At 35.0% G+C, this 16,204-nt stretch overlaps 1 protein-coding gene across 1 annotated transcript in view; it reads right to left on the bottom strand.

The window, feature by feature from the left end:
* The window catches only part of LOC145979775 (uncharacterized), a 240,510-nt gene that overhangs the window by 155,433 nt on the left and 68,873 nt on the right, over positions 1 to 16,204 (bottom strand). Inside the window, exons 6-10 of the mRNA XM_083112754.1 lie at positions 10,972 to 11,137; positions 6,089 to 6,294; positions 3,922 to 4,072; positions 3,395 to 3,505; positions 252 to 389 (exon numbers count right to left, since the gene is read on the bottom strand). Coding sequence (XP_082968880.1) covers positions 252 to 389; positions 3,395 to 3,505; positions 3,922 to 4,072; positions 6,089 to 6,294; positions 10,972 to 11,137 — 772 coding nt within the window. The remainder of the gene's footprint in view (positions 1 to 251; positions 390 to 3,394; positions 3,506 to 3,921; positions 4,073 to 6,088; positions 6,295 to 10,971; positions 11,138 to 16,204) is intronic.

The raw sequence follows: 16,204 nt of genomic DNA, 5'->3' as shown, positions 1-16,204 counted from the left end.
CCTACTTATAGTACACTACAAAAACCTTGATTATTCCAGAAGCACATTAAATTTCCCTGACGTTTGCATGATTTTTTTTCAGGAATAGTAAATTCTCTTAATTTTACCAGGATTTCCAGACTGGTAGACACCCTTATATATGTGTATGATTTCTTATAGGAGTCTATTTTTTGTGTGATGTGTATATTTTCCTTTCGTAATGTAAGAGTTTACAATAATTTGAACTCCAATAGTACAGATAAAAACTTCACCTGGAGGATTTATAACATCAAGGATATCAACTATTACAAAATTGTTTAGAGTCCAATCCTGTTGTGAATGATCAAAATTTGATGTGAGGTATTCAACACCAACATTTGGTTGTATGTATTGAACATCGGCATCTTGACCTGTGGATATATAAAAATGAAAATAGTAATGGTTTGAATAATATGCTGTTAGTTATTAAAATTGCATATGTACTTGATATAACAAATCATGATATATTTTTTATTAATTTTACAGTTGTATAGTATGTGATTAAAAGGTACTAACATAACAATATATTGATAAACATTAAGATATAGTAAAGATTCTAATGGCATTGAGTTTCTAAAATGTTAAAAAATACAGTGCTGGCTGATTTGTGCATTCTCTTTACAGTTACTTTCTGCTGGAAATTTTCTTGCAACAAATTACGCAATCAATGATCATTAATTTAAAAAGATAAATATGTGAGATTACATGTGTTTTATATATGTTACTCATACATAATATAAGTCTCTATATATGTATTTAAATTATCATAAAAAAATAAATTATGGAAGAAGATGTCAGCTTTGCTTAAATGATTCTAATTTTAAAAATAGTTTGTAAGTGGGCCACAGTACTATGCATGTGATGGCACATATTCAACTTGAACTTATTTCAAGCTCAAGATCCACTCTCTTGAAAATGAATAATTCTATCTAGCTCGACTATTGCATACCACAAGAATGCTGTATAACCCCTCCCCCCCAAACAACAAATTTGTCATTAAAAATGACAAATTGAATTAAAATGTGGATGCTCTAAATTTAGTATGCAAAAAGACTAGCCTCCTTGCCTCTGGCTATTCCATGGAAATTCTATTACTCTAACATATAGAGAACATGCATAGTTGGAAGCAGAGTTGTCAAATTTAGGTCTTCTCCCACATTACAAATTTTCAAGTTAACAATAAAAGTACCATAAAGTAACCTGATATGTCACTAATACAAAAAGTAACTCTATTACATTTATAGTCAATTACTTTCAAAATGTTGGAAGCAGCCCCGGTGCCCACCCAGTGTCGAATGATATGGGTACCTGGGGGAAACCCTGTGGAGTAAAGGCAGTCAGGGGCATGATGCTGATCACATCACTCCCACTCACGACCAGATCAAGAAAGTGTGGGGCGTTACCCCCACACCCCCTATACACCTTCATGGCATGGTGCTAAGCACAGGGGAGTACTTTACCTTTTTTTACTTTTAAAAGCAGGTACATACAGAATTTCTCTAAAAGTAACTGTTATTACTTGTAACTGCAGCTGCATTAGAAGAGAATACTAATTTTCTGCTTCCGGTTAAGCTATAGCTATGAACCTTGATTTTTCGCAAATGCAATAACACCAAAAAATGTCAATTCTTACTGAAAAAAAAGTATTTGCACATGCAGTCATATGTTCTGAACACATTTTCATCCATTCCAAATTGCGAAATATAGCGATTTTGCATAAAATGCAAGATGTGACACGTTTTTGCATGAAAATCCATTATTTTTGTGTTTCATGCTTAAATAATAAACTGTATATATTTACACATTTAGAACGAGGAAGTTTTAGAAAATGTTATGCTAAAGAAAACTATGGTGCATCTTATAAATGAAATAATAACACAGCGCTATGCAACCACACGTTCACATGACTTTTCACCTTCTATTGGAAACATTTTGCATCATCAAGCAAAGTGGCATGGATCTGATGGAAGATGTACTGTACACCTACCATCACATGGGAGCCATAACATCGGTATTTGTTACATGAGAAACAGTTTATATAAGCGTCCAAGTTCTGCCAGAGAACAAGTGGTCACCTACATTTATATTGGAGTCAAAACATTGGTATTTGTTGCATGAGAAGTCGTGGAGAAAAGTTTCCCCAAAAATCATTTCCAATGTATGAAATTGTCATGAACAAGCATGGGCCAAGTGATCTTAAATTAAAATAATACTTTAAAACCTTGATGAAGGTATAATTTCAGGTACATTTGGCAGAAAAGTATGCCACATGAATACATGAAGAGCTGAACATATGAAGAGCTAAATACATGAAGAGATTATAAATACATGAATTTTGTAGTGGCTGTTTTGGCCTATTTTAGTTGTATTTGTGCCTATTTTGAAGATTAGTGCCTTTTGAGTGCTTGAACAAGAAAATGATGAAAGATTTTATTATTTAATATCCACATATGAACCGCTTACAGCAGAAAAGAAACAGGTCCACATTTCACTACAAAATCTCATTTATTGCAGACAGGGAACTAGTCCGGGAGATGTTCCCTTTCTGCAGTAAACTGAAAATTGAAGTCATTGCCATGCCCATTGTTATCAAGCAGACAGGTGTCATTTCTGCGGTAAACGATCCACTGAGCTGTTACAAACCATTATCGTCACAATAAAGGAAATGTGTAAATATTGGACTAGTTGCCTTTCTGCAGTAAGTGATTCATATTGTGGTTGGATTTTGGGTTTCTTTTATATTTTAACCACGTTGTTCAATTTTTTTTTAAAAAAATATATATATATTCATTAATTTTAGTGCTTGCTGATCCTCATTCCAGTTATAAGCCCTAATCCTCCCTTATTCTTCTAATAACATTATGACCATAGATAGTGTATGTAAATAATGTAAGATGCTGAAAGGTATCATATTGTAGATATGACAAATTATGATGAAATATTTTGATAACACTCAGTCAATGAGTCAGAATTATTTTAGTATATAATTATGAAATATTTATTTTAAGCACATGAACTCTATTTCTAAAAAAATATATATATAATAATTAAGCAAGTTATTGGGTGGGAAGCCCCATAGGCCCATATAAGTTGATGCCACTGAAGATACCAAAGGCAAGATTGTACATCCCGCAACCTGGCAGTCTTCCAGGAGGTTAAGGCAACGTCTTATTTCAATAAGAAACTGATAAAAAGGAAACTCTGGCCATGATTGTAAAGGATATTTATTGTTTTATATTGGAAGGAAAAGGGGGATACTTTTGTTTCTAATGTACAAAGTAGTCACTTTAAAAAGATTTATAATGACATAAAGAATCAAACAGATTCACACACGTCCAAACCTCCACCCCATATCAAGGTATATCATATTTCTTACCTTTACCACTGCTACTATCATAAGATAATGTCATGGGTAAGTCCAATGCATTTGTTCTTGAATGACACTCAATGGATGCTTCTTTGTTAATTATCAGTGATTTTTCATTTACTGGAACATAAAGCATAAAAATCTGTATTATTGACTGCTATGCAATTTTATAAAAATATTATCAAATTTCTACCATTATTACATTTAAACAGTCCTCACACAAGGGAAAAACTCTAAAAGTAATTATGAAAAATGTATTTGCCAGCTTTTTTAAATTTAAAAATGTGTACAGGGTAAATACTGTAAATCATGACAAAAATATTAGACATTCATTCCATTCACGAGATCATTACATTTGAATGACTTACATGCGAAGTACTGTAAATAAAATTGTGAAATACAAGCATATAATGCAATAAGAAAATATAGCTAGATGGATGTATTTGCAAAACTACTAAAAATCGTGTGACCATTAATTAAATAATTAATGTAAATTATATATGATCGCCAATTTGAGATTGCACAAAGTTACTTACATCTATTTTTAGCTTCACATCCAATGGATATTTCATGAATTAATATATGTGAATCCTTCAAGCTTGACGATGCTCTCAACTGGACCTTCAGATCCCTTTGTTCTTCGTATCCTAATTGGCCAAAAAATGTTTTTGTAGTCCATTGATTGTCCTATATTAGTAGAAAAATACACAAATAGGTAAATAAGTTATATAAAAGATATGGAGATAAAAACAACCAGGACGAAAATGATAACATGCAGCTCTGTTTTGTGGTAGTTTTAATTTTCAGATCATTCTCAATCCTTTTGATGGAAATTGAATTAAATACTTGATATGCTAGAAACATAAAAACATGGTTATAAATGACAATGACTTGAAATAGGTTTTAGAAGTATTAAAACTTGAGCCCATGAATCATGTGAGTGAAGCTGTTTCCTGCACCTACCATGGAATGACAAGTGCTTAACCCATCATATGGTATTCTCTTTTTTCTTGTTTCCTCTTCAAAATCATCCATATCTGTTATCACTTGATGCTGTTGTGTCCTTTCAGATGAGGAATTTTTGTAATTTTAATCAGCAATTTTCTATTGCAATGCCTTTACCACTAATTATGATTGTAGTTTTATTTTTTAATAAATCTTCGTTCATTTTATGAAGAATAGCTGCTGGAAAATATAAGATCTTTTAGCAGATTTCTGTGAACAAAATTAACTGAAATAAACACCAGTATTTACCTCTTTCTTCTTGTATGCAGTATTTTTTTTTTTTTGTAGAATTGCTTGTCATATTCCACTTCTAATGTAAATATTACTATAATACACACAATCATACAATAATGCATAGCATGTCAGCATGCATGTACTTCAAGTTCATACAGAATAAATATTTCTGGTACGGAAGTCTTTGAAGCAAGTGCAACTCAATGTCCGCATCATACAAACTGAATTTTTTGAGTCATATTTTGGTTTTCTATTATGCACAATCTATTCCACAAGAGGCCAGACAACTCTTCATACTTCTTATATTATCTTTTTCTTCTTCTTCTTCTTCTTCTATGTCTTTTCCAACTTCTTCCTCTTCTGCTACTTTTGTTGTTTAACATCATCTCACTTAATGTGATTGTAATGTTCTCCATAACTGGGTGAATATATACATCACCTGCAGTCGAATCTAGTCAAAGCAAACACAAAGCATACGTGTGTACACCTTCCGTACTGTAACAGCACTTCGGATGGTGCATATGTTGCCAATTGTACATAAGGTTGTGACAATTCTTGATTAATATTGCCCTCTCCTCATAATATACCAAATGATATCATTGGTTCTTGTCTTTATGGACCCTCTTGGTTTGGCCTACATAAACCTTATATAAATTGCATGCCATCTGATAAACTCCTGCCCCATCTAATTGTTTATAGGCAGCAGTTATGTTATGTCTTTGTAAGCTTAGTTTGAATGATATTTCAATAGATTATACTAATTTTCATCTTAATGCCTGCATAAAAGTAAAGGTGCTCAACTTTTAATTTCAAATCTTTCTCTTTTGCAATTTAAGTCAGTCTTTGTTAATTTCCTTTATCATTAATCAACACTTTTTGTAGATGGTGAGTGGTGCAACCTCTCTCCTCCATCAACCATATGTAAAACGAAGAAGAATTAACTAATAACCACAGTATACCATGCTATTTAGCCGTAGTGCTGCTGTGGAAAATTTTAAGCTTGATTATTTCCTCCTTTGCTATTGGCTCAAAACCACTGATTTTGTATTGATGTAGTATATTTTTCCTGACATCATCATCATCATGTTTATCACTAGGTACAACAGAGATTAGCATACAATGTGAATTGGACATTATCCATTGTCTAATACTCTTACTTATTGTAATATTTCGAAGACATTCTTCTTTTATCTTCAGGTGAATAAATTTATGTTAGAATAAGGCAAAAGGTAATAAATATTGCATGCTAATGAAGAACCACTGTCACTAGCATTCACAAAATTAACACAACAGTGATGACCGTGCATTCTTGTTTAAATTTGAATCAATCTGACTGGGTGTAATTATCAACAAGTATAGGATTCTAAAGAATATGAATATCCATATTTTTTTTTAAAAAAAAAGATAGAATGTCCACTTTGTATTTGCATCAAGATTTCTAATTTTCACATGAAATTTTCTTACCATAATATCCTTATGGCTCTTGATTTGCCCTAAATTCAGTTCTTTGCCTCCATTATGAAGTGCAATAACATCAATTTTTCTCTTATGGTCTGTCAGATATGAAGGGAAAAAGTAACCTACGGAAACACACAGCAGAGAAGATCGCCAAGTGAAAGTTGGGCTTTCAATCACTCCATTGAAGTTTTGCAAAGAGAAGAACCTTTTAGCTAGAGTAAGAGACGAGAAAAATATGCAATGATGTTCATTTTGTTACAACTCACACTTGAAATTAGCTATAAATGGTCTGAATCTTTGTAATATATTTTACATACAGTTTCCAACAAATTTATTTCATTACTTTAAAGAATTAACAATAAGCTATATACCCCGGATTAGTCTCATGATGAAGGAAGAGCAATGGAATTTATTTATATTTTTACTAAATAATTTATTTTATAGAATATCCAAAGATGGGTTGATACCAAAATGTTTCCAATATTGTTAAATTACAAATACTGATAAATTATAATGCATGAATATGGCATAAATATTGAAAGCATGTAGAATTTATATAATAGAAACAATTACATTAGCTAAAATTGTTAATTCTAGTTTTAAGTTACAGGCAGATATTAATACCAATTGTAATTATCTAATTTTTCGAGTTTCATCTTTATTATTGTTATCATGATTATCATTGTTATTATTGACATCTTGAATGGTTTTACACCCAAACACACCTCTCCCAGAATACCCTTGCTGTGCTAGTTTTGGGTTGACTCCGACCTCACTGTTGCCACCCACATCAACAGCCACAACACCACCTTCAACAACTGCTTCTGCATGGCTATAATGCACCAATTACCCCCACACACTGACACCTCCTCTCGTAACCAATGTGAGAGCCTACATATCAGGCATGCATGCCACTATACCCTTCGGACTCAACATAGCCACCTAATAATCGTCTTTCCCTCCCTTCCAAAACATCACCCACCAACTATCCACCATACAGTAAACACTGGTTGAAATTCAACATTTATAAACTATCACCTTTCTCTGGCAACACAATACTAATGCCATCATCAGTATTCTGTGCCCATGCTCTTTAGTGGCCATGTAGTACACATCTGTAAAACATAAAAGTACTTCTTATTTGTGGTGTTTACTGTCTCCTTCGTCATTTTTATTTATCTGTTTTTCTGACACTTTTCATTCTATTCCTGTGTATATATGTAATAATCATAATCACAATATCTATTCATCCATTGACCCATTTTGCATGGGTATGAATTTTGTCAGATACATGAAAATACAATATAATCTATGGTATTCAAGCTATTACAGTATAAGAACAAAAAAATTTACATGCTACACACATGTGATCAAGAAGTTTACATAAATTGTACATTATATTCACAATATTAAAAAGAATGCTAAACATATATTCTTGTAGCATATACAGGGTGTTTCAGAGCAACCCAGACACTACCTTTTTCTCGAGAACGGCAGATCGTATCAAGTTGAAACATAAAAATTCACCATTAAGTTGGGCCCAAAGAATCAGTACAGCCCGAAAGCCACCCTTTGTGGTTTTATTGGGAAGCACATGGCCCGTTCGTGTGATTTTCAAATGGGAAGGGTATGTTTGGAATGCAGATTCAGAAAGGTGGGAAAAAAATATGATTGTTATATGAAACATTTGTCTATACCAGCTACCATTTTCCGTGTAGAAAATGGGTTTGCAAAAAAAGGAAGGTGAGCCAAATCGAGTATACCGAGCTTAACAATTGAGATAAGTGCAGTACCATAACAGTTTCGGAAAGTGCAGGATACAAGCTTTCCAACGATATGCCACATGATGACTGCGAGACTAAAATGGATGAAACTGCATGACCCAAAAAAGGGGGTCTAAAGTTAGGGAAGAACTCGAAAATTTCAAATGGCAAGGGGGGTCGAGTAATACCTCATTTTAAAGGTCACAGAAAACGTGAAAAGGATGCGAACATGATTTTGTAATCCACTGACCGGTTTCAAAATAGTGACCAAAACAATTCCGACCCCTGAAGTTGGTGTTCCAAAGTGAAGAATTACGTACGTAAATAGCAAAACACAAACACTGGACAGAGTACATAAGATCCTGTACAAGCAATTATGGTAATGGGTCCACTCTTGAAACACCGTTCTACTGTAAGCTTTGTTTGAGCTGCAACTTTGACCGCCCTTCACACTTTCTCCATGCTTAGGACTGGCATCCAATGGTTTACTGTCACACACAATAAGGAATTCATTGGCATGTTTAACGGCTGCTTCGCCAACGAAAAAGTTCTTTTTCTCACAATTGATTGCCAAACCATTGTTTGACAAGAGAAATAGGCCTAACTGAAATGATGATAAGAAAAACGAAAGAGTAATCAGAAACCAATGAACAACGAAATCGAGAAGAATAGGTAAATCACCCAGTGTGATGCACATCTACCAATTTACAGTAGATGTTCGAAAGTTCTCCCATCGGACTCAATGCATTTCTGCACATGGACACTGAAATAATTCTGTGCTGCAATAAATTCTGCCTCACTAATCTGCCTGCATGCAGCAACTATGCGCTTGATCATGTCATCCTCATTGTAGGGTGATTTTGGTAAACGATTTCTTTCAGTCCTCCCCAAAGGTAATTATCTAAACATGTTAAGTCTGGTGACCTAGGAGGCCAGGGCACAGGCCCACCTCTACCTACACAGTGACCAGGAAACATTGCATTCACCTGATTCCTCACTGTCAGCTCAAAATGTGCTGGGCAGCCATCTTGTTGTAGCAACATGTGAGTTCTGATGTGTAAGTGAACGTCTTCGAGAAAACTGGGCAATTGTTCTTGAAGAAATGTGCGGTACAGAACACCCATAAGCCTCGCTTGAAAAAAATGAGGTACAATTATTCGTCCGCCGATGATTCCACACCACACATTCACAGACCCTCTACATTGATGATCAACCTCTTGCATCCACCATTGTAGCCTCGTCAGACCACAACATTTCGTCAAAGAATCGAACATTTGCATTCACTTGAGCTTGAGACCACATGCAAAAGTCTAGCCTACTTTGAAAATCAGTTCCGTGTAGCTCTTGATGCTAGGACATGTGGTACAGATGAAATTTGTGATCCTAATCCTTCTCACTGTACTTGCGCGCTGACACCAGAATTACGAGCAAGTAGCCTGATACTCACGAGACGATTGAGATGGAAGGCTGCAAGTACACATCAGACCTCTCATCTCGAACAGGCCGAGCAATACTTTCATGTTTGTGACTGCTAGAAGGTTGCACATTGCCCCTTCTGTGTACACGATCGGTAAGGGTGTGAAAAACATATCTTGAATGATGTTCCTGATCAGGATACCTTGCAGCATACACACAAGCAGCAGCAGAACTATTTCATTGGCACTTACCCAACAGCTGTTCCACTGGCATTCTTTGTACAGGATCTTATGTACTCTGTCCAGTGATTGTGTTTTGCTATTTACGTACGTAATTCCTCACTTCAGAACACCAACTTCAGGGGTCGGAATTGTTTGGGTTGCCATTTTGAAACTGATCAGTGGATTACAAAATCATGTTCGCATCCTTTTCACGTCTTCTGTGACCTTTAAAATGAGGTATTACTCGACCTCCCTTGCCATTTGAAATTTTTGAGTTCTTTCCTAACTTTAGACCCCCTTTTTTGGGTCATGCAGTTTCATCCTTTTTTAGTTCCGCAGTCATCATGTGGCATATCGTTGGAAAGCTTGTGTCCTGCACTGCATGGTGCTGCACGTATCTTAATTGTTAAGGTCGATATACTCGATTTGGCTCACCTTCCTTTTTTTGCAAACCCATTTTCTACACGGAAAATGGTAGGTGGTACAGACAAATGTTTCATATAACAATCGCATTGTTTCCCTGCCTTTCTGAATCTGCATTCCAAACATACTCTTCCCATTTGAAAATCGCATAAATGGCTTTTGGGCTGTTGCAAATACTTTCTACGGATTCTTTGAACCCAACTTAGTGGTGCATTTTTATGTTTCAACTTGATACGATCTGCCGTTCTCGAGAAAAAGGTAGTGTCTGGGTCGCTCTGAAACACCCTGTATACTGGGTGAGTTTTTTAGCTTGAGACAATGAAATATCTCAAAAAGTACGCATCTGATCAAAAAAAAAGTTCTGAATGAAATTTGTTCGTCTCCAAGGGGCTCATCCAATGATGCCAAAATCCATGTTCCACCCCACCTCCTGGGGGTGTGGCGAGGGGCAACTTTAAAATCTCAAATGGGAACCCCCATTTTTTATTGCACATTCGGATTCTCCAGACAAAAATACGATGAATCATGTCTGAAACTTTTTGTTGGATTTGTGATAGATAGTGCTGTAATCGCAAAAATGAAATATTGCGGAATGGTAAAAAATACACTTTTAATCGCAAAATGACGTGAGGCATGTTGAATTTTTATAAGAAACTGCATTAAGCATAACCCAGAAACAACGACGTGGACGTAGCAGTATTTTGTTCCCATCGGGGTGCTTTTGTAAGGTGAGTCCTGTCACCTCTCACCATCAGGGTGCTTGTTTTAGGTGAGTCCCCTCGCCTCTCACCATCAGGGTGCTTGTTTTAGGTGAGTCCCCTCCCTCTCACCATTGGAGTCCTTGTTTTAGGTGAGTCCCCTCAGCACTCACCATCGGGGTGCTTGTTTTTACTGATGTACAGATGATAAAGTTATCTTATGGGGTAAAATTTGATGTTGAAATGCATCAAAATATTGTTCCAAAATATTTGAATTTACATAACAAGTACAAGCAGTCACCAGTGGATAATGATTAGGATTATTATCTATTATGACAAAATTAAATTGTCTGCTCAATCATACATACCATATCCAAATTCTACTGAAGATGTTTCATTAAATCCTCCAAAGCTGATATAATTTACTACTGGTATTTCTATTTTTCCATACAAAGCATTAGGTTGTTCATTCAGCTGGTATATAATCATGTTTGGTGATGAAATGTGCATGCCATAAACGTTAGTTCTGCCAGTCTGAAAATGTATAAAGAATATTATTATGTTTTAAATACATGATATTACTATAATTTATAATCTTTACATAAATAAAGTAAGGTTATGCAAACTTTACAGAGCCAGAAATGAACCAAGAATAAAGATGGACAGAGAAGAGTTGAGGGTAGTGGAGAGCCTCATATATCTAGGAAGCATAATTGAGAGAAGTGGAAGAATAGATGAGGAGGTAAACGGAAGAGGACAAATGGGTGGTGGACTCAGAGACCCGGAAGAAACCCATCTGCAAGGAGGCACACCTACAATAGCATGCAATATGCACGTCAAGCCCAGGTGTTTGACATTGCGTAAGTGAGCTTTATTTCACAGCTGTGCACAGGCCTCGATGGCTGCCATTATTTTTTCTTTGCCAGGGTACTAAGAAGTCACATGAGACTCAATGTAGTTCCTGCAGTTAGACAAGAGCACTACTACCAGTGTTGCCAACGGCCATTATATTCACTATGCATGGATATATTTGAATTTCTGCTAGTCAGAGGTGCCTTGAGGTTGTTTAACCATTTGCATAGCAAGGGGTTGCGAAGTGGGCGACCATCCTGGGTCTTGTGCATGTAGGGGCCTTGCGTCTCATGAGGTTGTTACGAAAAACGTAATAAATCGAAGTGAGAAAAATAGAAAAGGTTAATTTTTGTGGGCAATAAAATTAAAACATTTTGTTTCTATCTGGCTTTATATTCTAGTTTAACGTTATAATTTGAATGAAGGCATAACATAGAGGTGGGTGTGAACCCTAAACCTAAGAGGCCCTGAAATAGTCAAAATTATTATTTCATTTCTCATGTGGAATATTAACCCAAAAATTGCTTGCACATTTTTATCCATTATCCATTGATTCTTTTCTTGAATAAAAAGGTCTTGTCTTGGATTTTCTTCTGTCTTATGACCTTGCATAACCTATCCGATTTTAATGTTAACAATAAATCACCGCAAACTGCCACGGAGCAAGTTATGGGGCACTTAAATGCTTCCCTTGTTCTCAACTGAAGAAGGGCATGGATAATGTTAGCAGTTCTTCCTTCCTTCCTGCAACTTCAGATGCAGCTATTGCTCTCTGTAATGAGTGCGAAAATGATTTATCTTCCGAATTTCCTGATCAAGTTCAACGTTTCAGGAATGTGCTTAAACCTGAAATCAAGTGCTTCGGTAAGGTTTCTTCTCCTTTATAACTCTACACTATAGTGTAAATCATCAACCCTGAGACCTTCTGTAAACAAACTGTCTCACTGATTCGATGTATCACTCGGTGTCAGCTGATTCATGACTGCCGACTACCGCAATCATCCGCTGTTACACTTGTAGTTCGCTTCACCTATTCATTTTATATAAGAGCCAAAATGGATGTCTAACAGACATGTTGTTGAATTAAAAATTTTCAAACATTATTTTCTACTGTTTTATGTATAATGTATAGTATAGTATAGTAAACAAGATTGAATGTTTTGTTGTTCCTGGCAACGTACGCTTTGACTTGAGCCCATATCAGTTCAATGGAATTGAGGTTACAGTGGTTAGGGGGCAAGAGTAACACAGTGTGCCCTGCTCTCCTTGCCATTTCGTCTATCACGTAACTATCGTAGCTTGGCTTCAAGTGGGAAACTTGATCCAAAAGTTTCAACTTTAATGAATCAGCTGGAAGTACGACAACTTTGCCATGTAGCCATTCTAAAATATCAAGCATTGGTCGGTAATTTTCGTATTTCACGCTATGATAGGGAGCATTGTCAAGAACAATAACCCTGTCTGCATTAAGTTTAGGAAGGACAGATGAAAACCACTCTTTAAAAACATCACCGTTCATGTCTTGATGGTAATCACCAGTCGTCTTGGACACAAAAATAAGTTCCACACTTTCAACAAAGCCATTTTCATTTCCAATGTGAGGGATAATGAGTCTTTTGCCTTTTCCTGATGGTTGTTTAACTCCAGTTGATAGTCCTTCGAGGAAAGCTTGCTTCTTTGAGGTAATAGTGCTATCATGCCACACCTTGCTTACAGTGTGCCCCACATTCACCCACGTTTCATCCAAGTAATAGATTTTCTTACCTTGGTTTTCGTAGTTCCTGAATGTATCAGAGGTATTTTTGCCGACAAACAACAATATCAACCCTATCAACGAGTGCTGCTTGTCGGTTCCTCTTTCCAAAAACAAACCCAACATTCATCAAGAGGCGGTTTAATGTAGACACACTGAAACTTGGAAGATCTTCATCATTATTAACTTCAGTTAATACCTTTTTCAAAGTAGGCAGTTCTTGGTTTAAAAAGTAAAAATGCACTTTGTGCCTTATTGCACTTATTTCGAAATTCATACTTATTAACACGAGACACAACTTTGTGTTTTCTTTTGGGAGACACAACTTTCCTGGTCATTTTTCTCTCTTTCATAACCCTTAAAACTGCAGACACTGGCACACCACTGTACTGGGATACCAATTTAACCACTTCTTTTACTGGTTTCTCAGGATACCACTGACAGAACGTTACATTAATATTGAGTAGAATCTGTAACTCACCCCTTTTCAAAGGCAGTCCTTGCTGGTGCTTTGAAAACAAGAGTCATAGAACACAGAGACCTTCCCGCATGCATAGAACTCACCATGTTGAAAGTGGCACTACTTCCTTGCTGTTCACATTATTATTTTTTAAAAATAACCAATGATATAAAATATCATTATATACACAAATCTCTAAGCTCATTGAAAGTTACAATGCATATTCCTACAAAATGTTCACACTTATCTTGCCTTGCCATGTCACCAAGTTATTTTATGAAGTGCACTATATTTGGCAGAACAAAAATCGTTATTAGGATGGTTGTCAAAGTTTCCAACCGCAATAAAGTTACGAACTTTCTTTGTCTTGTTTGGATCATCATCATCAATATATTTATTGGACTTACAGCATTGCATATGGCTGTTTATGCCCATTATATATATATAATTTTTTTACATAAGATACAATTTACATAAAATCTACAAACAAATTTTAAATACACTCCTATCTATATAAAACCTTAGAAATATACATTACCATGTTATATCATTTTGTCTAAAAAAAATGCAAGTAAAATATATTCAATTTGCATGCAAGAAATATTTTTTTTTCTTTTGACCCTATCAACTGTTAGTCGATTTTAGTCATCTTTCTGAGTTTTTTACAAAACGTATTTAGTTCACTATGCACTTATTTTTCACAAGAATAAAGAAAACACACACACACACACACACACACACACATATATATATATATATATATATGTGTGTGTGTGTGTGTGTGTGTGTGTGTGTGTGTGTGTGTGTGTGTGTGTGTGTGTGTGTGTGTATAATGGATAAAAGCAAGGAGGGCCAAAAGGGCTAAGTAAAAATCAAGGAAGGTAAAAGGAAACACTCAAAGAGTTACACTGTCAAATTGCAATGTCATCATTCTAGGTGACATAAATATTAATCTCCTTCAAAACAATAAAAGAAGTAAAGAGTTCATAGATCTTCTTAAATCGCATGGGCCTAATCAAATTGTAAAAAAAAAAACACCTTGATAACACTCACTACTGAAACCCTCATAGATCATATTAGCACTAACATGCCTTCTGACATGATAAAAGCAGAGGTGATCTACAATATAATATCCGATCAAACAGCACAACCAATGCAGGTAAACCTGCCCACAAACCATAATATAACAAAAATATATGTAATAGAATGCAGAAATATTAATGAAGATAATATCAGATATTTATTCTATCTTCTAAAAAAAAGAAGAATGGACAGAAGTGTAGCAGTCAGATCCTACGGTAAAAATTTGGGAAAATTTAATGAACACACTTGTATATTATCTAAATGTTGCCTGTCCTATTAGAAAGATATGTATATATTTCAATAAAATAAACAAAGATTAGGTCTCAAAGAAAAATCTGCAGAGAAAAATTGAACTAAAAAGCATGTATAAAAAATTCATAGCTACGAAAGAGAAAATTTATAATGATATGCATAAAAGTAAGAAAAAAGAATATAAAAAAAATAATTAAATCTGAGAAAGCTCACCATTTATCACAAAAAATAAAAAGCAATAAATCTAAAATCATATGGGATATACTAAACAAACAAAGAGGGAAAAGCAATAATAAAGATAAGGAAAATATTTCACTAGCTATAAATGGAACTGAGGTTAAAGACCCAGAAACCATAGCAACAATATTCAACAACTCTCTTGTGAATGATAACGCAAACGCTAGTTTACAAACAAAACACAGTGAAAATTTGGGACGACACACTGATTCCATTCAAAACTCTATGATACTGGAAGAAGTACGTATAAATGACATTGAGAAAGCTATCAATTCCCTAAGGAACAAGAAATCATGTGATATTGATGGTTGGTCTAACCATCTAGTAAAAAAATATGCACCCTATCTATTCCTGCCTCTACAATTTGCTATAAACTCATCATTAAGAAATGGTACATTCCCAAAGATCTTTAAAAAGGGTGTCATAAGACCAATATATAAAAAGGGGCCTAAAACAGACCCTTTAAATTACAGACCAATAGCAATTACAGCACCCTCCTCCAAAGTTCTCGAAAAATAATTTCCAAAAAAAATTTATGATTTTTGCTCAAAATTTGATATTATAAATGTTTATCAGCCCATCTTCTAAGCAAAGTTTACTTTATCTCGCACTTCGTTTTCAAAAAGACAAATCAACTAATTCTGCAACTGTACAATTAATAAAACTAATCATTGAAGCCTTGGATGACAATGAAATTCCGACACAGTATTCCTAGATTTGTCCAAAGCATTTGACTTTCTCAACCACAACACACTTATGCATAAACTATATAGTTTAGGTATCCGAGGTGGCATATTTAACCTAATTAAGTCATTTCTTTCTGATCGAATACAATGCACTCAAATTGACCAATAGATAAATCATCTATCAAAACCTTTTACTCGAGCTTTAAATCGTCAAAGATAGGAGTCCCTCAAGGATCTATACTTTGCCCATTATTATTCATCCTTTACATCAATGACAT

The sequence above is a fragment of the Lepisma saccharinum genome, chromosome 26 (assembly GCF_977018435.1).
Source record: "Lepisma saccharinum chromosome 26, izLepSacc3.1, whole genome shotgun sequence".
Taxonomy (NCBI): domain Eukaryota; kingdom Metazoa; phylum Arthropoda; class Insecta; order Zygentoma; family Lepismatidae; genus Lepisma; species Lepisma saccharinum.
Note: the sequence above shows the minus strand (reverse complement) of the source record. Positions and strands in the feature narration are given on the sequence as shown.